Source organism: Haliotis rufescens, unplaced genomic scaffold (genome assembly GCF_023055435.1).
Source record: "Haliotis rufescens isolate VD_foot unplaced genomic scaffold, xgHalRufe1.0.p SCAF_10, whole genome shotgun sequence".
Lineage (NCBI taxonomy): Eukaryota > Metazoa > Mollusca > Gastropoda > Lepetellida > Haliotidae > Haliotis > Haliotis rufescens.
The window spans coordinates 31912320-31936753 of NW_025963780.1; the positions used below are offsets into that span (position 1 = coordinate 31912320).

Below are 24434 nucleotides of genomic sequence, written 5' to 3' on the forward strand. Positions count from 1 at the left end.
TGTGTGAAGCCCATTTCTGGTGTCCCCCGCCGTGATATTGCTAGTATATTGCTAAAAGTGGCGTAAAACCAAACTCACTCACTCACTCTTACGTCATGTTGCGTTTTGCCACGACGCTAATATGGAGTCCACCCGGTGATTGCCGGGAACATAGATAGCATCATATATGACGTCATTACTAATATGATGTCCCATGAGACTTCATTGTTGATTTCAGCCACAAATAAGACAACTGTCACAATTCACAGTACGACATATTATACATAAATGTACAGTCTAGAAATAAGATACATGTTTTATAATCCATCATTCACATTTATTATCGAACTGAACATGTGTACAAGGATTGAAATAAAACTGCAAGACAACTTCAATGTAGAAAAAAAACACTGAGAACATCAAGTGTGGATGTTGAAAACGTAAACAGTGCAACAACGTTAACCTGGAAATATCCCCTCCAAGTAAATCGTCCGGTTGGGACGTAAAGAAGAAAATAGCCGTTCGTGTGCGGTTTAAGTATCATGGGTACAGATTAATGAGGGTCCGGATTACTGAGGGCCTGGATTAACGAGGGTCCGGATCAAAGGGATAACCATGTGTTTGAAGATGAGGCAGAATTGTCCATAATGGTCTCTTGACTGGCGTCTTGTTTTGACATGCTGACAATGTGTACGGGTGTCTCAAATAAAAGCCGGGATTTTTTTTCAAGCGCCAGCCCCTAACAAGAGCCGATTCTGATGCAAACCAAAACCCGGTCTATTAAGCCTCATGGGGATTCTGGATTAGCAATGGTACCCCTAGCAACCTATGCTGGTCGTAAGAGTCGATGACATGGATCAGCTGGTCAGGTCCGGTGACTTGGTTGATTGCATGTCATCGTAGATCGTTGCACACAATATTAATCACGGTATTGTCTGGTCCAGGCTCTATTATGTACAGGCCGCCGTCATATGGCTAGAATATTACTGAGTGCGGCATTAAACAACAAACAAACAAACCAACAAATCCAACCTCTTACAGCGTCGGGAGCGTATCAATTGATTGCAGTGACTGGTCATGGTACCGATACAAATAACATTTAATGGTCTCTACTTAGCACTTCCCAGTCATCACCGATAGTTCATATAACACCGTAATCCTAAACTAATAAGCGCCGGACCTGTACTAACTGACGGTTCTTGTTAACGAAATATAACGCCTGTTGCTTATTAGAGGAAATACGGTACTTTATTGCAACGCTGATTTTCTATTGCAGCAAAGTATCCTCCTAAAAATTCCAATTTTAGTCTTCTTTATTATAATTTATTATCCTTGAAGCTTTCATCAAACAATTTGAGACTTACTTAACGTCTAAAATAACGAGGTATGGGAGCGATCAACCATGCAATTAAAATTAAAGTCATTTTTCGGAATATTCCTCCAACGAGTCCCGAGTATAAAACACCTGACCATCTTCCAAACACAATTTCGTTAAGTGCTCTTTTTAGATGTATTTAAGACACTTGAAATCAACACACTTAAAGATGACCTCAAAGTTTCCTCCCTTTTCATTTTTTTGTAACACAGTACACTTTAGCCACGACGCTTGGTGACGTCATTCCTTGATGACTTCACACCTAAACTGACACAAGTTTCCATATGTTCACGTCAGTCATCGCAATGGCATCACTGCATGAATAGAGAAGGCCACGGAGGTGAGTACGCAAGCTGTTACCCACGTACTGTACGTACGGTACGTATTCGCCGTATTACAGAAGTCCTGGTTATCACAACACGTCTTGGTGACGCAACCTCGGGTGTTGTACTGATCGTCTGTGCAGTTCTCGAAGTCGTCGTGAGAATAACATTCACCGGCACAGCTTCGAACTGTCGACGTGTACTTGACGTTGTCTGTCGGGCTGTACATCGCGAAAATCACCTTCTGAAAATCAGAAAAATACAACTTAGCATCCAGTAACGTTTTGATGATGATGATGAGGATGATGATAATAATTACTTCCCACTCGAAACCGTCAACGTGTGATTTTGCATCAAAATGTAAATATGAAATGTAGCTTATGTAATGAATTGAATGAGACTGTCCAACACATTGTCAGTGGATGCCCAGCTTTGGCACAAACACAGTATCTTAAACGACATTATAGTGTAGCTCGATCATTTTATTACCGTCTTCGCCATGCTTGTGGTTTTGACACAGAGGTCCAGGGATGGTACGACCCGGAATATGTAGCGGGCGTCATGGAAAATGATAAATACTTTGGAATAGGCCCATACACAGTCTTAGACGTATCCAGGCCAACACACCTGATCTTGTCCTTTTTGAAAAACATGGCAAATGTGCGGAGCTCGCTTTCGAAATGTCGCGCTTGCATCCAAGTACCAAGTTGATCGACGCCCCATTGTTCTCGGTGCCTCAGGTTTGGTACCTCCCAATCTGTTGACTGACACAGGGAGAGTACCCGGGTTTGCTACCAGGAATACAGCCCTTCTGACAATCAGTGTAATGCAAAAGGCTGTAGTGTTGGGGAGTCTTCACATTCTCCGAAAATTTCTGTGTGGGTTTGACTAGGCAGCGCTTCCTGGGAGAAGTCCCATTCGCTGTCTGGGCTGCGTGTAGAGGGGGCAAGGGCCCTGAGCTGATGATGAGCCTAACCAGCCTGACTGTGCCAGGATCACCCAAACCCTCTTTGCTGCATTTTTAATTTTAATCTGTAAATAATAATAATTAAAATATCCATACACATAGCATATCCTGGCTGGCGGCATGTCCTCAGTAACATTGTCCTTAAGGTTTCTAAGACATATTACATATTACAAAATAAGTGTCAAATGTGTGAAATAATAGCGTCAAAACCCATTCCATGACCCTGTGTTTATGAATCACTTTTTAATAGTAATGATACCAGGTGTTCGTGAAAAGGTGAGCGTATCAAGCCCCACCGGTGGCACCCGTTATAAACAGGGGCGGTCGGGTAGCCTAGTGGTTAAAGCGTTCGCTCGTCACGCAGAAGACCCGGGTTCGATTCCCGACATGGGTACAATGTGTGAAGCCCATTTCTGGTGTGCCCCGCCGTGATATTGCCGGAATATTGCTAAAAGCGGCGTCAAACCATACTCACTCACTCACTCTCACCCGTTATAAACACATGCAAAGGCAAGTCAAGTGTTCACTTGGAAAAACACGGGTAAATATGGTACAAGTCGAAACAGGAAATTGCTTCGGACATCTCTCTGTCACTAATGACAAAATCAAAATCAAATTTGCAAATGTCCTTCACATAAAACGTTTGAAAGCTCTACTGAGGCCTTGCATGTTGTAACCTTGAACAAACAACGTATGTGTCGCACGACGCGCTTTGAAATCTTTATTGCAAGAGCATGATCGATTGCATCAAAGGTTATGAAATGTCGACACCAAGGGCTGGAGCGGCAGGAATATTGCTCGACATACAGAGAAAGTTAATTGTTGGACAGTTGAAGTCATCCCTGTTGTCATACAGACTTGTGGAGAGATCTTGTCACTCCGACTCTTTATGCATAGATGTGACAATGGAACAGATGAGATGGTGCAACTGGTTTCTTTTATTTCTAGTTCAGGCGTATAATTAGTGGAAAGGAATTGGCCATTTGACAAATATTGAACATTTTTATAATTATTGAAGATACATCAAAGCTTTGAACGCACTTTAAAATGATAAAACATTGCCGCTGAGTGCGCCTTCTGTATTGATAGAGACTCTGTTATATTCTAGTTATTGTACTGTCCATCGTTGACAGCGTTTTGTATTGTCTAAATATACTACTCAAAAGAAGTTAAAGAACACCCACATTTTCCATAAGACTACAGTAAATCTGTCTTGGCTGGTGGGTATCGCAACACACAGCCTTTCAATTGTGGGCGTTCTTTAACTTGTTTTGAGTAGTATAAATGTAATAATAATGTACTTCTCGTCACGATATGGCTGAAATACTGCCGATGTGACGTTAAATCTTAACTCACTCACTCACTCACTCACTCACTCACTCACTCACTCAATCACTCACTCACTCACTCATTCACTCACTCACTCACTCACTCACTCACTCACTCACTCACTCTGTATTGACAGACAGCTGACACAGGAGCAGGGCGGTTCACAAACATCGCTACGTCTTATGAAGGCGATAATCTGACCCCCAAGGCATAATTTCACAAAAAAAAAGGATTGAACACAGTGATTTGTTCAAAGGTCATAGCTGACATCTGACAAACAAGTGCATGTCGATTTAAGGAATACCCTTCGCCACCTACCGGGAATTTGTACGGATTATTTGTCCCGGGCAATGGGTGGCGTGAGTTTCAGGTCTGGGGACGTACATATTTAATTAATGAGGAGTAGATATTCCATATTTCACAGTTTCTGTGAAACTGATTGCATATCTTACCCTTTGTCATTTTCGGGAAAAGGGGCGGTCGGGTACCCTAGTGGTTAAAGCGTTCACTTGTCACGCCGAAGACCCGGGTTCGATTCCCGACATGGGTACAATGTGTGAAGCCCATTTCTGGTGTCCCCCGCCGTGATTTTGCTGGAATATTGCTACAAACGGCGTAAAACCATATTCATTCACTCAATCATTTTGGGAAGACAAGGAACACAAACATATAACATGTCAACCTCAGGAAAAGAGTGAGTGCTATATCACAGCATGTCAGCTTGATGTGGGAGGAAATCCCGCAGGTCTCAGACGTTACCACTTTGGTGAAACCCATGAGCACGGGTATGGTGCTGACAAACCTAGACACATAATCGGGGCGAACCGGGATTCGATCTCACGGTCATAAGTTTTTGGTGTGCCCTAGGGACGAAAACCACAGAAGAAAGTCAGCAATTTATCATGATAATTGTGTTTTTTTTATGACGTCACGTCAGCTGATAAAATTGACCAATCAGCATTTGGATGATTTGTTGATATTTCTGTAGGTCAGTTATTTACTCAGCAATGACGTCATTTAATAAGGTGTCATACATGTATACACTGCAATATGGGAACGTCAAGTGATATTTCATGATAAATAAAAGATCTTGTGAATTTTGTGTGTCACCGTATTCCTTCAAAACAATTAAAGCTTGAATCAGATTCACAAGGGGCGATGGGGTAGCCTAGTGGTTGAAGCATTCGCTCGTCACGCCGAAAGACCGGGTTCTATTCCCCAAAACGGTACAATACGTAAAGCTCAAGGTTTGAAAAAGTATTTCTATCAAGGAATAATTAAGTCCCTCAAGTCCCTTTATTTAGAGCTTAAAAGGGAGAGTGTGGACTGTGACAGCTGAAAAGGGGATGATGCATTAGGTATTGAGGTGATAGTTTTATTGTTTGTTTGTTTGTTTGTTGTTTATCGCCTCACTCAGCAATTTTCTCAGCTATATGACAGCGGTCTCTAAATAACCGAGTCTGATCCAGACAATCCTGTGATTGACATCATGATCGATCCACGCAATTGGGATACGATAACATGCACCAACCAATTCAGCGAGCCTGACCACCCGATCCCGTTAGTTACGACAAGCATGGTCACCTTTTACAGCAAGCATGGGTTGCTGAAGACCTATTCTACACCAGATCCCCACGGATTCTATTAAATGTAGGCGTGTAGGGTTTCCAAATAAACTACGAAATCATTTCCATCGTCATAAGAGAGACTATTTGTTTAAACGTTTAAGCTAGGTTATATTCCATAATGGTACGTTGACGCTAAAACGCGATAAACATGCTGAAATTACATATGGACATGAGTCATCTTCTAACATACACAAAAACCTTGTTTTTCCACTTATTTTTCGCTCTCTGCTATTTGCGTTCACTTGCAGTGCGTCTTTGACAAGACCATGCTGAGTTTCCTCAGGACCAAGCATGCAATGGCATCATCAAGCTAATAGGGAATTACGTCACGGCACTCCCCGTGGCTCTGAGATGGTTGCTGATTCAATTCTTGGCACACTGGAAAGGTTACATTTGATTTATTATTCTCTCTATATACATAATATAAGGTTTTCCATGGCCATAGATCAGGCAACGTCTCGATTAGTATTGATCCCAATACATAAACTAATTATGGTTTACCCGCACACGATGTTGAGGAAATTATAAAAATTATATACTACTCAAAAGAAGTTAAAGGACACGCTATTATTTCATATTACTTATAAGTATACTATTAGTTACTCTGTTAAAATTAACGAACACTCGATTCTTTCATATACAGTGTAACTAGTTAAATGTCATGCCGTGACAGTTAAGCTGTACTAGTATGAAAGAATCATGTGTCCTTTGAATTCTTTTAATGAGTATATTTGTATATTTGGATATCCATGCATACCTTTTCTATTGATAATTATAGTGATGATTATCATATTTGACATAGATTAAAGTGATGATAACAACAATAATGTCAATGACGATAACAACAAAGATGTTAAATGATAACATATATGTTGATGGCGGCGGTGGTTGCAGCGCTTTGAACAGAGAGTGAGTGAGTATTGTTTTACGCCGCTTTGTTAACACCATTCCAGCAATATCCTTGCGTTGGACACCACAAACGAGCTTCACAACAGTGTCCCACTGAGGGGAATCAAACCCGGGTCTTCGGCGTGACGAGCGAACGCTTTAACCTCTAGGCTACTCCGCTTTTAACAGTGTTTCAGTGAGGGCGTGTCATCGGCAAGAAAGTCCAAAGTGGCTCAGGGTGTACGCGCTTAACACATCAGTGAAATTCATGAGCACGGGTGTGGCTCTAACAAATCTTGGATCTTAATCGGGGACTCGAATCCATGTTTGTCGAATCCTGCACGACCAAGGATACGAAAAAAGCGGCGACTTTACCACTGGGCGTCCCGTGCCCTTGTGATGATGATGATGATGATGATAATGTTGATGATGTTGTTGATGATGATGATGATGATGATGATGTTGATGATGGTGATGACGATGACGATATTGATTACACAAGTAAGGGAGAAAGTGATAAACATGCTTTCAAAACTCGTGAAATTTTATATTAGAATACGCTACCAATAGCCGTCCAATCATATGACTCTCAAGAGCGAGAGAGTCTCGGAGGGCCAATCGACGGAGGCCCCGCAATTCGTATTGCAGAGTTGCGTCCCTTAGGCAAGGCAGAAACCTATAATTGTGGGTTCGAATCCCAGATCAGGCTATTATATTCCGTGTTGTTTCAGCACCGGTACCATAACCGCAATCATGAATTTCACGAAAGCAGTATTCAATTCTTTATTCATGTACATGTGTAGGCCAGCGGCCCATGGAACAATATTTGGTCCATTATTAACATTTATAGGCTTAGCGTTTGGAGTCTAACATTCATAGCATGGTATATAAAAGTTGCAACATTTCTAATAACAGTTTCATTGTTTACCGCCATAAGCATATTGCATTTAGCAAGAGTAGGATGTACAAAATACTTCTGTGGTAAATACTGAAGACGAAGTTCATCATAAGCGTTACAAATTAATAAAAAATGATATTCATTCTCGACATATCTTTGGTTGCAACTATTGCACGAAAGCAGTAAACGCATAAGGCTGTATTACATGAGCTTTCATGCCACATTAAACCCACATGCAGTGATATAACTGAAATCCTGTGCGGACTAACTCACTCATTACGAGAAAGCCCGCGCCAGAACCGAACAACCTCAGTCCTTTGTAGACCTTTCAAGCTAGACGAACTCAACACCACGCCACTGGAACAGCTAATTGAGCGTATATACATGCTGAGCAACACCCAGAATCGATTGTAATCAAATGAACCCCACAGGGGCCAAGCAAGAATATTTTACAGCAAAGAATTCATTTCACGGCTGTTCATGAGAAGACATTCTATTAAACGTGGAAGCCGTACCCACATGTGTCCAAGGTCAAGGTCGACAATGGTCACCCCGACATGTACAAGAATAGCCTTACACCTGAAACACATCCATCCTCTATTGCGAACGGGACCCATTTTCATTTAGGCCCAAAATAGCCCCAACACATAATCGGATAGATTTCGTCTGAGCGTAATATACAAGGAAAACTCATTATTGCTAACCTAAGACTCTGAGACAGCCGCCTCATACCTACATTCACACATAACTACATGGTTGCTCTAACTGAACAAGCCCGTGGTGAAATCGGGTGAGTGAGTTGGGTTTAACGCCGCTTTTAACAGTATTCCAGTTATATCGCGGCGTGTCAGCTTAATGTGGGAGGGAAGACCCAAGTGATGCAGGTCTCAGACGTTTACCACTTCGGTGAAACCCACGAGCACGGGTATGGTGCTGACAAACCTAGAAACATAATCGGGGCGAACCAGGATTCGAACCCACAATCATAGGTTTCTGGCCTGCCCAAGGGATGCAACTTTGAACAGCGAATCGCGGCGCCTTAGACGACTGGCCCACCCGTGCCCTCGAAATCGGGTTAGTATTGGTGCCAAGCAACCAACGCTCGTCGTAAGAGTTGGCCAAATGGATGGGATGGTCAGGTTTGGTAACCTGGTGTGTCCTTGTGCTTGACGGCGGGGATCGTTGCTAACAATAGTGATCAAACCGTGACGACCCTGGGTAGAATAGGTCAAAACACATGGTTGCCATAAAAGGCGACTTTGCTTGTCGTAAGAGGCGACTAACGGTATCCAGACTGGCGCCGCGTCTTCTCTTCAGCTGGCGGAAGCATAAGATAGTTGAAGTGAGTGAGTGAGGTAATATCGGACGTCACATTGACGAGAATAATAAACTGCCGAGCAAAGTAAGGTATCTTCTCGAAAATTGCGTTTGATAAAAAAATTACAAAAATTATCAAAACTATCAAAATTATCACTTGGCTGGAATCAGTCATCGAAACACTGCAAGCTTTAGGTTCAAACACAACAATGATACCCATGTCAAAAACATCGGTATCAGACCCGTGAAGATCCGGGGTCTTCAGCAACCCATGCTTGCCGTAAAAGGCGACTTGACTTGTCGTAAGAGGCGACTAACGGGATTGGGTGGTCAGGATCGCTGACTTGCTTGATGCATATCATCGTATCCCAATTGCGTGGATCGATCATGATGTCAATCACTGGATTGTCTGTTCCAGACTCGATTATTTACGGACCGCCGTCATATAGCTGGAATATTGCTGACTGAACACCCTGGTATGTCCTTTTCAAACATGCAATAATTCTCTGAGTTATGTATGTACAGGTTACCGGTCGACTCGGGGCACGGGTGGCCAAGCTGTCAAAAACGTTGCCATTTGTTGTGCAGAGTTGTCTCCCTTTGGTGGGTCAGAACCTTTGATCGTGGGTTCGAATCTCGGTTTGACTTGATTCGACCACCTCCGTGGTGAAGTTGTAGAGCATCCACCGAAGGTTGATTCGATCCCCGGCTTCGTCATACCAAAAGACGATAAAAGATGGTACTTGTTGTTACCCTGTCTGGCGCCCGGCATTAATGGGTTTAAATAAAGACTGGTCGGCTCGAAGTCAGTATACTGTGTCTGAGTGGGGTATTCATGTTAAACTGCGGCATGGTATCTCAGTGTGCTAGCACTATAAATAGGCAACAGTCCTGACTTGTACAAGCAGCCACACACACACACGAACATGCACGTCGCTATATAAGTGCAATAATCTTGGACGCGACGTAAAACCCAATTTCACCTCACCTCACCTGTTTCTAAGTTCACCAGCACCTACCCTTGCACGTGGTTTTCACCAAAGAGGAAAACATCTAAGACCTGAATCACTTCGTCCTTTCCTCCCACATAAAGCTGACATTAGAGAAAGTCTGCTGAAGTGTCGACTACTTTGGTACAGGCAAGGTAGGGTTCCTTCCGATCAGGAAACACTGTGTCACTTCAACACCATTCCAGAAACGAGACTGTGTGAAGTAGCAAAACATCACTTCCGTATTTCCTTTAAAAGTGACATGGTACCGCTGGCAAGATTGAGTCCACAGACGTTAGAAGTTTAGATCTGGGCGATTTGAGTCATTAACTTCAATCTGTTTCACATAACGTACGGCTCTGTCTCATCCAGAACATCTCTCTATGCTTTAAAGGAAGCCGTACCCAGCGCCAAGGGGCCGTCACGAACAGGAATATCCATTAATACACTTTAAGAGTAGAAAGGAAATCTTTATAGTGATGTCTGTTGTAGATAAGAGGTATCGATCTTCAAAAGGATAGATCTGTCTTTGTTGAAGGATAGGTTTTCGTTAAGAAAAGTTCATGTCCTTTGAATAGGTTTGTTTTTATCTATTTGGAACTTTGATCATAGAAAGGTTTTCATCTGCACCATGGCAACTGGCAGTCGTGCATAGTAACTTCAATTTTAGACAAAGAAGATCTCAAGTGATGAATGATTTTATGTCGTTATTGTTGTTTGCAGAAGCCAGTAGGGAACGTATCCTCAATCAAGGAATAGCAAGTGGGCGGTGCGTTTACTCTATTTCTGATACATTACCTGTTTTATATGCATGGACTTGATACATGGAATATTGTTCTTGTATTTGAGTCATTGTCATAATTTCATGTGAACATTTTCTAAAATAGTTTTGGTTGGACTATAAACCTTGATCTCAGGACCAATGGTTCACCAAAGTGGGATTCGAACCATGGGCCTCGCCGCTTTGGTCTTTCTTTCTTCAAACACCCGACAAAAGGATAGAACTGAAATATTGTCCAAATTGTCGTTACATCAAAGATATAAAACATCAACGTCACAGAATAACCACTCTCTATTATCTGCCGCAACGGATAAATGAAACAAGGGGAACAGCGGTGAAAACAATAATTAGTGGAAAACAGTGATGACACCAGGTGTTCGCGAACAAGCTTATGGCTACAAATATTTCCCAGGTCTTTAGAAGATTTCGTCAAAGTGGAGTTGTTTCATATTGGCATTTCTCAAAATGGGTGTTGTTTAATGGTGAACCGGCGGGTGACATTTATGCTGTCATATCGCCATCATAACAATCCTTACCATCTTCGCTGTTAGACCAACACGTACAATCTTTTCCATTTCGACAACTCTTGTAAACAGACTCCGCCACCTTGACAACTAAAACAACCTTCGCCGCCTTGTTGACAACCTAACAATCTTCTCCATCTTGTTGACTACACCAACACCCTTTGAACCCACAATCATACAATTCTGAACAGTGAATTACGATTCTGAACAGTGAATTTAGATTTTGAACAGTGAATTGAGATTTTGAACAGTTAATTGAGATTCTGAACAGTGAATTGCGATTCTGAAAAGTGAATTGCGATTCTGAACAGTGAATTGATATTCTGAACAGTGAATTGCGATTCTGAACAGAGAATTGCGATTGTGAACAGTGAATTGCCATTGTGAACAGTGAATTGAGATTGCGAACAGTGAATTGAGATTGCGAACAGTGAATTGCGATTCTGAACAGTGAATTGCGATTCTGAAAAGTGAATTGAGATTGTGAACAGTAAATTAAGATTGCGAACAGTGAATGGCGATTCTGAACAGTAAATTGCGATTCTGAACAGTGAATTGAGATTCTGAACAGTGAACTGCGATTCTGAACAGTAAATTGAGATTCTGAACAGTGAATTGAGATTCTGAACAGTGAACTGCGATTCTGAACAGTAAATTGAGATTCTGAACAGTGAATTGAGATTGTGAACAGTTAATTGCGATTGTGAACAGTGAATTGCGGTTCTGAACAGTAAATTGAGATTGTGAAAAGTAAGTTGCGATTCTGAACGATAAATTGCGACTGTGACCAGTGAATTGGGATTGTGAACAGTGAATTGCGCTTCGGAACAGAGAATTGAGATTGTGACCAGTGAATTGCGATTCTGAACAGTAAAATGAGATTCTGAAAAGTGATTTGCGATTCTGAACGGTGAATTGCGATTCTGAACAGTGGATTGAGATTCTGAACAATGAATTGAGATTCCGAGAAGTGAATTGAGGTTTTGAAAAGTAATTGGCGATTGTGACCAGTGAATTGGGATTGTGAACAGTGAACTGCGATTCTGAACAGTAAATTGAGATTCTGAACAGTGAATTGAGATTCTGAACAGTGAACTGCGATTCTGAACAGTAAATTGAGATTCTGAACAGTGAATTGAGATTGTGAACAGTTAATTGCGATTGTGAACAGTGAATTGCGATTCTGAACAGTAAATTGAGATTGTGAAAAGTAAGTTGCGATTCTGAACGATAAATTGCGATTGTGACCAGTGAATTGGGATTGTGAACAGTGAACTGCGATTCTGAACAGTAAATTGAGATTCTGAACAGTGAATTGAGATTCTGAACAGTGAACTGCGATTCTGAACAGTAAATTGAGATTCTGAACAGTGAATTGAGATTGTGAACAGTTAATTGAGATTGTGACCAGTGAATTGCGATTCTGAACAGTAAAATGAGATTCTGAAAAGTGATTTGCGATTCTGAACGGTGAATTGCGATTCTGAACAGTGGATTGAGATTCTGAACAGTGAATTGAGATTCCGAGAAGTGAATTGAGGTTTTGAAAAGTAATTGGCGATTGTGACCAGTGAATTGGGATTGTGAACAGTGAATTGCGCTTCGGAACAGAGAATTGAGATTGTGAACAGTGAATTGCGATTCTGAACAGTAAAATGAGATTCTGAAAAGTGAATTGCGATTCTGAACGTTGAATTGCGATTGTGAACAGTGGATTGCGATTGTGAACAGTGAATTGAGGTTTTGGAAAGTAAATTGCAATTGTGAAAGTGAATTGCGGTATCTAAGACCACAGGGACAATCGTGGTAGTGGGTTCCACATTGCTGTCACAATGGAATTATTTCATATTGACCTTTCGCAAAACGGGGGATGTTTAATGGTGAGCTTCGGTGGGATGACATACATTCTGGTGTGAAACCGTTAATAAAATTCGGGTACACTGCAAAACACGCCCCCTCTAGGTTTGAAGATACAAAAGTGATCTGATTTAGACACGAACGAGATAGTGGAACACCCATAACCAAATATAGTTAGAACGAATATCTGCAGTGAGACCATTCGCGTCTGTGTTCTCTCGACACAATAGTTTGACAGAACGATCAGACTGTACAATGTATTGTCTCAAAGGAGAAGCCAATCAAGTATGTTGACCACAAAATACGATTTTTTAGAACACCCAGCACGCCACACTCTCCACAAGCATACGAACTGGTCGTTCCATTGCCACATGGGCGAAACAGCCGAAAAGATCACAATCGTTACATTTCCCAGACACGCTCTTACCGTTATCTCACGTTTTTTCGAATATATCGAGGTTGTTAAATTGTCATGTAAGAAATAACAGAACTCCAATGTTTAACAAGTAATGAATTGACGTCAGAAGCGACTATCAGACTGCTTATAAACATTGTTTCCCTTCAACCGTGGACAAGAGTGAGTGGATGGTTTTTTAAATATCTCCAAAGAGTTGAATGGTTTTTTGTATCCAGTCTGCAGTATGTCATTGAATGCAGACATTTTGACGAAGCCATCTCACATTCTCATTAGCTTCTTTATGAGCAAAAACTGGAACCGAATAATAACTGTGAACAACCGGGAGAAAAGGGACCTTGTGGGCGCAAGGATACAATTGTGCTGTGACGTCATAAAGAAAGATGGTTGACGTCAACTTCCGTTAAAATTGCCATGTGTACGGACTGTACAATAACATCCTACCTTCTCCCGTTAGTTCGTCACGTTGATAAAACATTTAAAAACATTTCAGGCAGGGCGGGACAACTTCGGAATGGCCAGGAGTCCGAACTTGACCACAAAGAAGGAAGCGAGCTACAAAAACATGTTTTATATCACTGAAAAGCTCTCGAGGATCCAAATAATGTGTGTCCCGGTGTGTTCACATGTTCATAAGTTCAAAAATTGGCTCAGAAAATGCATTACTGCAGAAATTTCTGGCAGAATTCTTTTTTTCTGCAGGAATTTTTGGCAGTTTTTTTTTTTCTACAGAAATTTCTGGCAGAATTTCTTTTTCTACACAAATTTCTGGCAGAATTTATTTCTGCAGCAATATCCAGCATCAATCTTTGGAGAGTTTAAATTGAATTCAGCAATTGAAAGCATTTATCTTATTTACCAAATTTATCAAGAAAAGTTGACGTCGCTCAAATTAAACAATGGAACAATATGTACATGTCTTATTTCAATTAATGTTATGCAGACATTATATTAATAAATGCAACCATTTTATAACTAGTTATAAGTCTGAAAATGACTTCAAATGTAAGGTGTCAAGCCTCTCTGTAATAGACGTAAACTGAAGCTTATGAATTGTATTTTGTGGTCCTAAGATACTGTAATTTTAAAATATTTATTAAGTATTTCACCCATAAGCTCCCTTATCTCATGGTGAGTCACAATTAGCTTTTAGAAATGACTGATCTGCTAAGATGTCCCGTTTAGTGGCGCTTTTCACTGAAAGGGCCTTCGACATTAAGCTGTTGTTGGCTTTTTTTAAAAATCTCATTATGTTTTATGTCATTAGGGATTTATTACCATAAAGTGACATTTAGCTCGCAAAAAGTAAATTTTACAAAAATAATCTGTTGCATTATTGAATAATATAATTACATTTGATAACCCATGTGAAGAGTGGCGCCGTTGTCGCTAAAATTTGACATTTCTGGAAAGGAAAAAAAGTATAATTGATTTTCTGTTGCGTGGATTAGGTTAAGGTAAAATAATTTAAAGGAATGTGTTCAGATATCAAAGCATGGTTATGTGGGTTATATGTGGGACTACGTGTGTTGCTTAGTCCGATAAATACGAATGCCGTTTAATTAATTACACCCGGATGGTACAATGATGGTACACACTGGTATTGACAACCAAACAATATTGACCATCTTGTTGACAATATAAGGAATCGTCGCCCTTCTTGTTGACAACCTAACAATCTTCTCTGTCTTTTTTACTACACTAACACCCCTCAAAACCACAATCATACGATTCTGAACAGTGAATGGCGATTCTGAACAGAGAATTGATATTCCGAACAGTGAATTGAGATTCTGAACAGAAAATGGAGATTCTGAAAAGTGAATTGAGGTTCTGAACAGTGAATTGAGATTCTGAACAGTGAATTGAGATTCTAAACAGTGAATGGCGATTGTGAACAGTGAATTGAGATTCTGAACAGTGAATTGAGATTCTGAACAGTGAATTGAGATTTTGAAAAGTGAATGGTGATTCTGAACAGTGAATTGGGATTCTGAAAAGTGAATATAGTTTCCGCAGTTAATTGCAGTATCTAAGACCACTGGGACATATGTGGCCCCGTTTAGTGGGCTCAACATTGCTGTATTATTAGAACGTCGCGAGGTCAATACGAATATAGAGTATGTAAACGTAATGAGTGCAGTACTGATATATCTCAGCGAGTTCCCTTGTGATAGACCCGTACATATCCGGGTTAGAATTTATCTTCAGCAACCCATACTTATCGTAAGAGGTAACAAACGGGATCGGATGGTCAGGCTCGTTGACTTGGTCGATGCATGTCATCATATCTCAATTGCGAAGATCGATACTCATGATGTCAATCACCGGATTGTCTGATCCAGATTCGATTATTTACAGACCGCCGTCATATTGCTTGAATACATATATATAGAGAGAGTACGACGTTATACATCAAGCAAACAATCAGTTGTGATGTTTGTTTTCATGTTGCAAGTTCATTATGTATAAATGGTAACATGTCGTAACGACAGTGACCATTGATATATGTAATAATTATAATAATAATAATTATAAAGCGACAAAACCCTTTCCATTACCAATAGAAATCTATGCATAAAGCAGAGTCGATGGTACGATTCCGACTATATCATGATCATGTGTTTATGAATCCCTATCAAATAGTAATGGTACCAGGTGTTCACGAAAAGGTGAGCGTATCCTGCTCCACCCGTGGCACCCGTCACAAACACATGCAACGGCAAGTCAATTGTTCACCTGAAAAACACGGGAACATATGGTACAAGTCAAAATAAGGAATTGCATCGGACATCATTCTTGTCACTGACGCGTCAAACTTGGAAATGTCTTTCACAACTTCTCAGCAAGAGTCATATGATGCTCTTTGAAGCCTTGGTAGAAAGAGCTGGCTCGTTTGTATCTCAAACGTTGTGAAACGTAAACATCAAAGGATGAAGCTGGAGGTGGTGCTTATAACACATTAGTACAACAGATCCATGTGCCATAATGTAGCCTCTTGTAAAAACAAACGTTACTTGTCTTTCAGGCACGCGACACTATTACTCACAAAGAGACAATAAGTCTTCTTATTTCCTTGTTATCTATAAATCATTCACGAGTTAATATCGCCAGGAAATAGCTATTTAGGACACGCAGGACGCCGGGAAACACGGAAATGTATGAAAATTACTCGGGCGAATTATTTCCCCAGTCTGATGGAAATGATTCCGAACAGACATGATGTTTGCACTGCATGATCCTGCAATACCCCGCAACATCCCCTGCGGATATATCAGAGAAGCGGAGACAATGGGAATATCAGCTCCCTAAACACGGCTAGAGCACAGTCGTACATTGAGTGCAGAATGACTAGCAAATATTTTATTGACGATGTGTTGTTTGTTTGTTTATCTGTTGTTTAACGCCGCACTCAGCAATATTCCAGCTATATGATGGCGGTCTGTCAATAATCGAGTCTGGACCAGGTAATCCAGTGACTGAGAACATGAGCATCGATCTACGCAATTGGGATCGATGACATGCATCAACCAAGTCAGCGAGCCTGACCACTCGTGCCAGTTAGTCGCCTTTTACGACAAACATAGTCGCCTTTACGACAAGCATGTATACATTGACGATGTACGAATAGTTGAGAGCAACAACAGGCGTTTCTGAAAACAAATCATGTGTTGATATTTTTGCAGTTTTCATCTGTTTATATAGTTGTTACATTGTTTATCTATACGCTGGCAAAATAAGTCGTCTATTGAAACAATATCACCCTTAGTATTTGATAAAATCATTCCTAACCTAGAGTATGAATACCAAGGAACATGCAATTACTACCGGAGAAAAGTGACCTTTATAAAGTGACTTCGGACAAAAGAAAGTATACACCCATGTTTGATGGTGGCCAAACATGAAACAAACTAGAAATGGTTATTCGATGCTGATGTGTTTGATACGGGTATCATAGTTGTGTCTTGGACCTTGAGTTAACAGTGTCCCGGCTACAGTTTTCAGCGAAATGACGTTTTGATAACGTTTATATATTTTTTATCAAATCCAATTTGGCCCGGAAGTTCAATATTGATAAAGTCGAATTCGTCAAGAAAGACTATAAATAAATATGTGTTGAACCATATGCGTGTAGGGGCGCGGGTGTTGTGGTCTGATCATGAGGAGCCGCAATGATGTGCAGAGTTGTGTCTCTTATTCATACCAGGACTCACTGACCGTAGGGTACCCCGATTATGGTCTTTGATCCGTTATCACTATGCTGTGGTCGGTTTTATCAAAGTGATCAACATCTATGGCCGGCGTTCTATGGACTTTCCATTGCAGTAAGGCGAGGTAGGGGTAGTATGGAGGTTCATGCGATGGCTTGTCACCCCGAGGACCCGGTTCGATCCCTTTTCATTACATGTAGCTGCACTGTATGGAACCCATTTCTTGTGACCCCTGGCTGGAATATTGCTGAAAGCAGCGTAGAACTGAACTCGCTCACTCCATCTACTTCACGCTAATAACGTATTTATTGTGTGTAGACCGGTTGTGTGTAGACCGGTCGATATTTGGAGTATCTCACCACGCATAGATGCCTTATATAGTATAGGACAAGTCCTTGTCTAGATATATCGATGATGTGAATATGATACACCCATCCTCAATCACCAAACACAGAACTCTTTCGGTGCCATTATGGTACCATTCTGTCTAAGGATAAAGAATTAACAACGTCAGTGTTACGGAGTCTTTTGACTAATTCATGAAGCCAGACACTGAGTGTATATAGTGACACAAATATCCAAGCTTAAGGTTCATATACATCACATCCCAGCCATCCCCCCCCCCCCCCCCCCCCCCCCCAATCCCCCACCCCCCACCCCCCACCACCATGCATATAGTTACACTGTCAAATTCGTAGCGTGCTTCGTCAGTGCCTGTAAGTTGTTCAATCCGGCTTTTATGACGCATTGCGCATCATTATGGCCACAAATCATGTCCAAGTAGGTTAAGTTCGTATTCCTGGAACCACGAATCTATCGAGGGTCTATGTTTAAATGATTCCTGGAGTCGAAAATATTCACATGATCAGGAATGACTAGCTGGGAATCCTACTCCGTCATATCACGCTAAACAACGACACACTCACACACACCCTACACACAATAGAGGTCAACAAAATATACACCTTATACTCTTATCTCAGTTTGGCTCTACTCCACCAGGAGCTGTGGCAATGGCTACATCTTGCATGATTGCTCACGAGTAATAGTGTCGGAGATACTTCAGGATTTATAAACATCCACATCTTACGTGCTTTCATAATGGAACAATGTAGGCCCAACTTGTTTTGGTGGAGTTTAAAAAATTTAGGTCAAACTCTTTAATAAAAAATCCAATTTCGTTTTGAATTACTCGAAGAGGCATATAGTTTGAAAAAATGTGTGTTTGTGGTGGGGGGGGGGGGGGGGGGGGGGTTGGGTGGCTGGCGGGGGTGGGGGTGACAAGGAATGACACATCAATGTGACGGCTGGATTGACGCAATGAGTCCTTTTCAACACTTTGCTTTATTCTGCCGGCAGGATATAAAACGTTGTTTTTTCACATTTTAGGTTTTTGGAGTCGGCGGAATCGTAATTCAAGTTTTAGAACAAGTCTGTCCTTACATGTATAAGCGTGTTGTGGTTAGCGCTGCTAACATCAGTACTTACAGCACAGACGGTGGGGTGAAATGGGGTTCAAAGATTATTGCACTTATATGCACTTATATGCACTTATATGCACGTGTGTGTGTGTGTGTCGCTGCTTGTACTAGCCTGGACTAATTTATTACCGATTACCTGGACCGATTTATAGTGCTTGCTCACTGAGATACTATACCGCAGTTTAACATGAATACCCCATTCAGACACGGCATACTGACTCCGAGCCGACCAGTCCTTGTTTTAGCCCCTTAATGCCGAGCGCCAGACAGGGTAACGACAAGTACCATCTTTTAACGTCTTTTGGTATGACGCGGCCGGGGGTCGAACCCCGGACCTTCCGCTCTCCGGACGGACGCTCTACCACAAGACCACGGAGCCGGTCACATTTCAGAAGGACAAAAGAGAGGCAGGTCGTAGATGTGTCGTGTTTTTGGAATACATTTAAATAAATAAGAGCGACAAAGCCATCACCATAATCATAAAAAACCGAGTCCATTGTACGATTCCGATTACATCATGAGGAGAAAAATACTTTTGACCGTAGATAAAATACAAGTTCTATGTACTTTAGGATTTGAAAGTTAGGATTAGTTGAATGGTTTCATTATTTGCATCTCTTGCAGTTGGGGTCGGGTCGGTATGTGCGTGCGTGCGTACGTGCGTGCGTGTGTGTGTGTGCGCAACTATGCGTTCTCTGGGCACGCCAGAAAGCTATGATTGTGGGATCAAATTATTGGTAATGTTGTTGATTTAAACACGCTTCGATCGTTTAGTTAATTTATACAATGCTTCGATCGTTTTATTCGGCTTATTGTTGTTACTGTTGTAAATTTAAAAATTGCTTTGATCATTTTATTCGGCAAATTGTTGGGTGAGTGTGTCCTGCCCTAGTGCCCATAGCCAAAACAATATCAATAACAAAATAATTATCAAATATCAAATATTGTACCGATCATAAGCACGTGTTTATGAATCACTATCAAATAGTGATGACACCAGGTGTTCGCCATGAGCAACGACGTCAAAACGCCCACATTAACTGTTACCCACTGTATGACTGATCACCCCCTACACGTGGTCATCTAGCACTGTCGCTATTATAAGCTGAAGGAAATGTGCGACCTTTTGTCCCAAAAGGAACATGTCTCACATTGCCTGGAGTGTTTATGGGGAGTCAAATGTCACATGACATTACCGTTACTCGGGAGGTGAGTCGATGACTCTCTGGGGCTCGTCAGTCTGCAGTTACCCAGCCCACGTTTTGTAATTCCAGACGTTGATTGCGTAGGGCGGCCATTTTGATCTTTGAATAGACACACTGTGATCCATGCATGAAGGTCAGACATTCATCAAATGGCATTATGTTTGTGTGGGTCATGTTTAAAGGTCATTTGAAAACGTGAGTTCATTATCTGAAATGTAATAAGTTTTATTAGGAAATTAATTTAGCGTCCGCCCCGCCCAGGTTTAGAAAAGGCGCTGCTTATATCTCCTATCTTCGTACTGTAACACATACCATTGTGCGATGATGAATTTACATAACGCACTCATAGTATTCAATTGTATGCATGACTTGACAAATGATAAATGATAAATAAATGAATTTTCTTTCAGTTTTTTACATGTTCATTTTTTATTTCTTCAACAATCTAATTTATGTTTTAGTTTTAAGACACTGCAGATGATAATAACACATAATTGTGATATGTAATGTTTTAAGATCAAAGCGCTTGCCTTATTATGATTTAGTTAAAAGTTCGGATAAGCCGAGTTTTTTGTCTTCCTTCACAAAGGATTACTGGATCCTGGGATAGCCTCGAACAGCCTGTTCTATTTTTTATCTACCCTCACGAAGGATTACTAGAACCTCGAATAGCCTGGTCTTGCTTGTATCTACCGTCACAAGGGATCACTGGAGCCTGTGATAGCCTGGTCTAGCTTGTATCTACCGTCACAAGGGATCACTGGAGCCTGTGATAGCCTGGTCTAGCTTGTATCTACCGTCACAAGGGATCACTGGAGCCTGTGATAGCCTAGTCTAGCTTGTATCTACCGTCACAAGGGATCACTGGAGCCTGTGATAGCCTGGTCTAGCTTGTATCTACCGTCACAAGGGATTACTAGAACCTCGAATAGCCTGGTCTAGCTTGTATCTACCGTCACAAGGGATTACTGGAGCCTTTGATAGCCTGGTCTAGCTTGTATCTACCGTCACAAGGGATCACTGGAGCCTGTGATAGCCTGGTCTAGCTTGCATCTACCGTCACAAGGGATCACTGGAGCCTGTGATAGCCTAGTCTAGCTTGCATCTACCGTCACAAGGGATTACTGGAGCCTGTGATAGCCTGGTCTAGCTTGTATCTACCGTCACAAGGGGTCACTGGAGCCTGTGATAGCCTGGTCTAGCTTGCATCTACCGTCACAAGGGATTACTGGAGCCTGTGATAGCCTGGTCTAGCTTGTATCTACCGTCACAAGGGATTACTGGAGCCTGTGATAGCCTGGTCTAGCTTGCATCTACCGTCACAAGGGATTACTGGAGCCTGTGATAGCCTGGTCTAGCTTGCATCTACCGTCACAAGGGATTACTGGAGCCTGTGATAGCCTGGTCTAGCTTGCATCTACCGTCACAAGGGATTACTGGAGCCTGTGACAGCCTGGTTTTATTCGTATCTATCTTCACAAGGAATGCTGGAGCCTGAACGTACCATGTTTTACTTGATATCTACTTTCACCTATAGTATATCTATCTAACTTCGACACGAAGTACCTAAGTCAGACTGACCAGATTCTACAGAATATCCGTCAACTTGACATGCGTGTGTGCAGGTTTAACGGCACTGGAACATCTCAACATTAGCTGAAAGGTATGATTGATCAGCACCACAAAGCCTCAGCATAAATCATTCCTGAAAATTGGCTCTTGGTAGCCAGCCATTTGAGCTTAAAGGCCCCAGTTTGCCGCCGGGCTATCTATACCATTCAAACCGGTACTTTGATCACGGTCCAACGAAAACAATTACGTCAATTTAAGACATCAAAAGGCACCTGCATGCCATTCCATGAAAATTCCTTTTGTTGTTGGGGTATTTTCTGTAAGCTTTTTGAACACCAGTATCTGGCTGTCATCATCGTGAAGCATCTTCTCTACCGAGACTTCAAAATGCACCAATCTCCCTTACATGTAATTGTATACACGCCAGGTAGAATGTGAACGAACATCAAAACGCCACCATTGCCGGCACAGCTAATGTTGCTGTTTCTTGCTTTAGTGATAGCTGATGACATAATTATCTTAAGAAGCTTGCATATTTTCAGAAGTTCAAGCTGATTACTGTCACTCACTTGTAAGTATTGTGTGACTTGTGGAATCAGCTCATGTCCTTCAGGAAACGTTTTCATTATTAGCTTCTAATCCGTTTATGTCAATTCCCCTCCAACTGACATCATTCCGCCCTTACGCGTGGCCGTTCCTGTGGTGTAGGGGCGGTCGGGTAGCCTAGTGGTTAAAGCGTTCGCTCGTCACGCCGAAAACCCGGGTGAGATTCCCGACATGGGTATAATGTGTGAAGCCCATTTCTTGTGTCCCCCGCCGTGATATTGCTGGAATATTGCTAAAAGCGGCGTTAAACCATACTCACTCACTCACTCACTCACTCACTCACTCCTGTGCTGTAACTCAGATATTAAATTACGAATATGAATACCGCATTTTCCAATGTTATAACTGCGCGAAAGCGCTGAGACCATTACAGATCTTATTATTGTCCCGGTCGTGTGATCAGAGTGCAAATGGTTTGTATTCTCAGCTCCCTGGGAGTCATACAGCCAACCAGCCTGTGAGGTGCTAAAAGGTTAACAGTTACACTGTCATCTTGTGCTACCAGGTGCCCATTCTCTTCTGGTGAACTGAGGCATGTTTCAGACAAAGTCACGTGTTGAATGTGCTTCAGGCAAACGCTTCGAAATTACAACTCCTTTCTAATCGGTTTACACCTCAAAATGATTAATAATCACACCGAAAGTTGACAACCGAAAAAGATTCTAACGTCCCATTCATCTGATTGGCTACGCGACACAGCGAAGGAGTCTGCATCGCCAGGACCAGGACAATAGTATTACCGAAACGATGCTCTGCTGTCAGCCTCAGCTTCCGTTGTTTGATTTGTTTATTCTAGCGCTAGAAGAATCAATATTTCCTACTGACTTTCTGTCAAAATAAACGTCATACTTTCATTCAAATGCAACACAGAGAAAGATTTGTGAATATTAAAAGAACGGAGCTGTAAAAGTTCGAAAATACAAATATTGTTTGATGGCGCGAATGTCACCGTAGATTTTAAGGACCAGTTAATCAGTTTTTATCTTTTAATATTGATTCATATTAACTCCTTTAATCTTCAACACTTAAATTATGATTCCAACAGCACGATTTGGTACGTATTTTACCGATGCCCCTACTCTTACTCAGCCAATTGTTTATTTACATTTGTATATGTATATAAGATGTCATGTTTCAATTGTTCACTTACACTTGTATGTGTATGTAAGATGTCATCTTTTAATTGTTCCCTTATACTTGTATAAGTATATAGGATGTCATGTTTCAATTGTTCACTTACACTTGTATGTGTATGTAAGATGTCATCTGTTAATTGTTCACTTATACTTGTATAAGTATATAAGATGTCATGTTTCAATTGTTCACTTATACTTGTATATGTATATAAGATGTCATGTTTCAATTGTTCACTTACACTTGTATGTGTATGTAAGATGTCATCTTTTAATTGTTCCCTTATACTTGTATAAGTATATAAGATGTCATGTTTCAATTGTTCACTTACACTTGTATGTGTATGTAAGATGTCATCTTTTAATTGTTCCCTTATACTTGTATAAGTATATAAGATGTCATGTTTCAATTGTTCACTTATACTTGTATATGTATGTGAGATATCATGATCGATTGTTCACTTATACTTGTATATGTATATAAGATGTCATGTTTCAATTGTTCACTTATACTTGTATGTGTATATAAGATGTCATGTTTCAATTGTTCACTTATACTTGTATGTGTATATAAGATGTCATGTTTCAATTGTTCACTTATACTTGTATACGTATATAAGATGTCATGTTTCAATTGTTCACTTATACTAGTATATGTATGTGAGATATCATGATCGATTGTTCACTTATACTTCTATATGTATATAAGATGTCATGTTTCAATTGTTCACTTATACTTGTATATGTATGTGAGATGTCATTACCGATTGTTCACTTTTACTTGTATATGTATATGAGATGTCATATTTCGATTGTTCACTTTTACTTGTATATGTATATAAGATGTCATGTTTCAATTGTTCCCTTATACTTGTATGTGTATATAAGATGTCATGTTTCAATTGTTCACTTATACTTGTATATGTATATAAGATGTCATGTTTCAATTGTTCACT

The 24434-nt window shown here is 40.9% G+C and overlaps 1 protein-coding gene across 1 annotated transcript in view; it reads right to left on the reverse strand.

Annotated features, from left to right (window-relative positions):
* Positions 1-596: 596 nt before the first annotated feature.
* The window catches only part of LOC124115881, a 73439-nt gene continuing 49601 nt past the window's right edge, over positions 597-24434 (reverse strand). Inside the window, exon 3 of the mRNA XM_046477041.2 lies at positions 597-1921. Coding sequence (XP_046332997.1) covers positions 1652-1921 — 270 coding nt within the window. The 3' untranslated portion in view covers positions 597-1651. The remainder of the gene's footprint in view (positions 1922-24434) is intronic.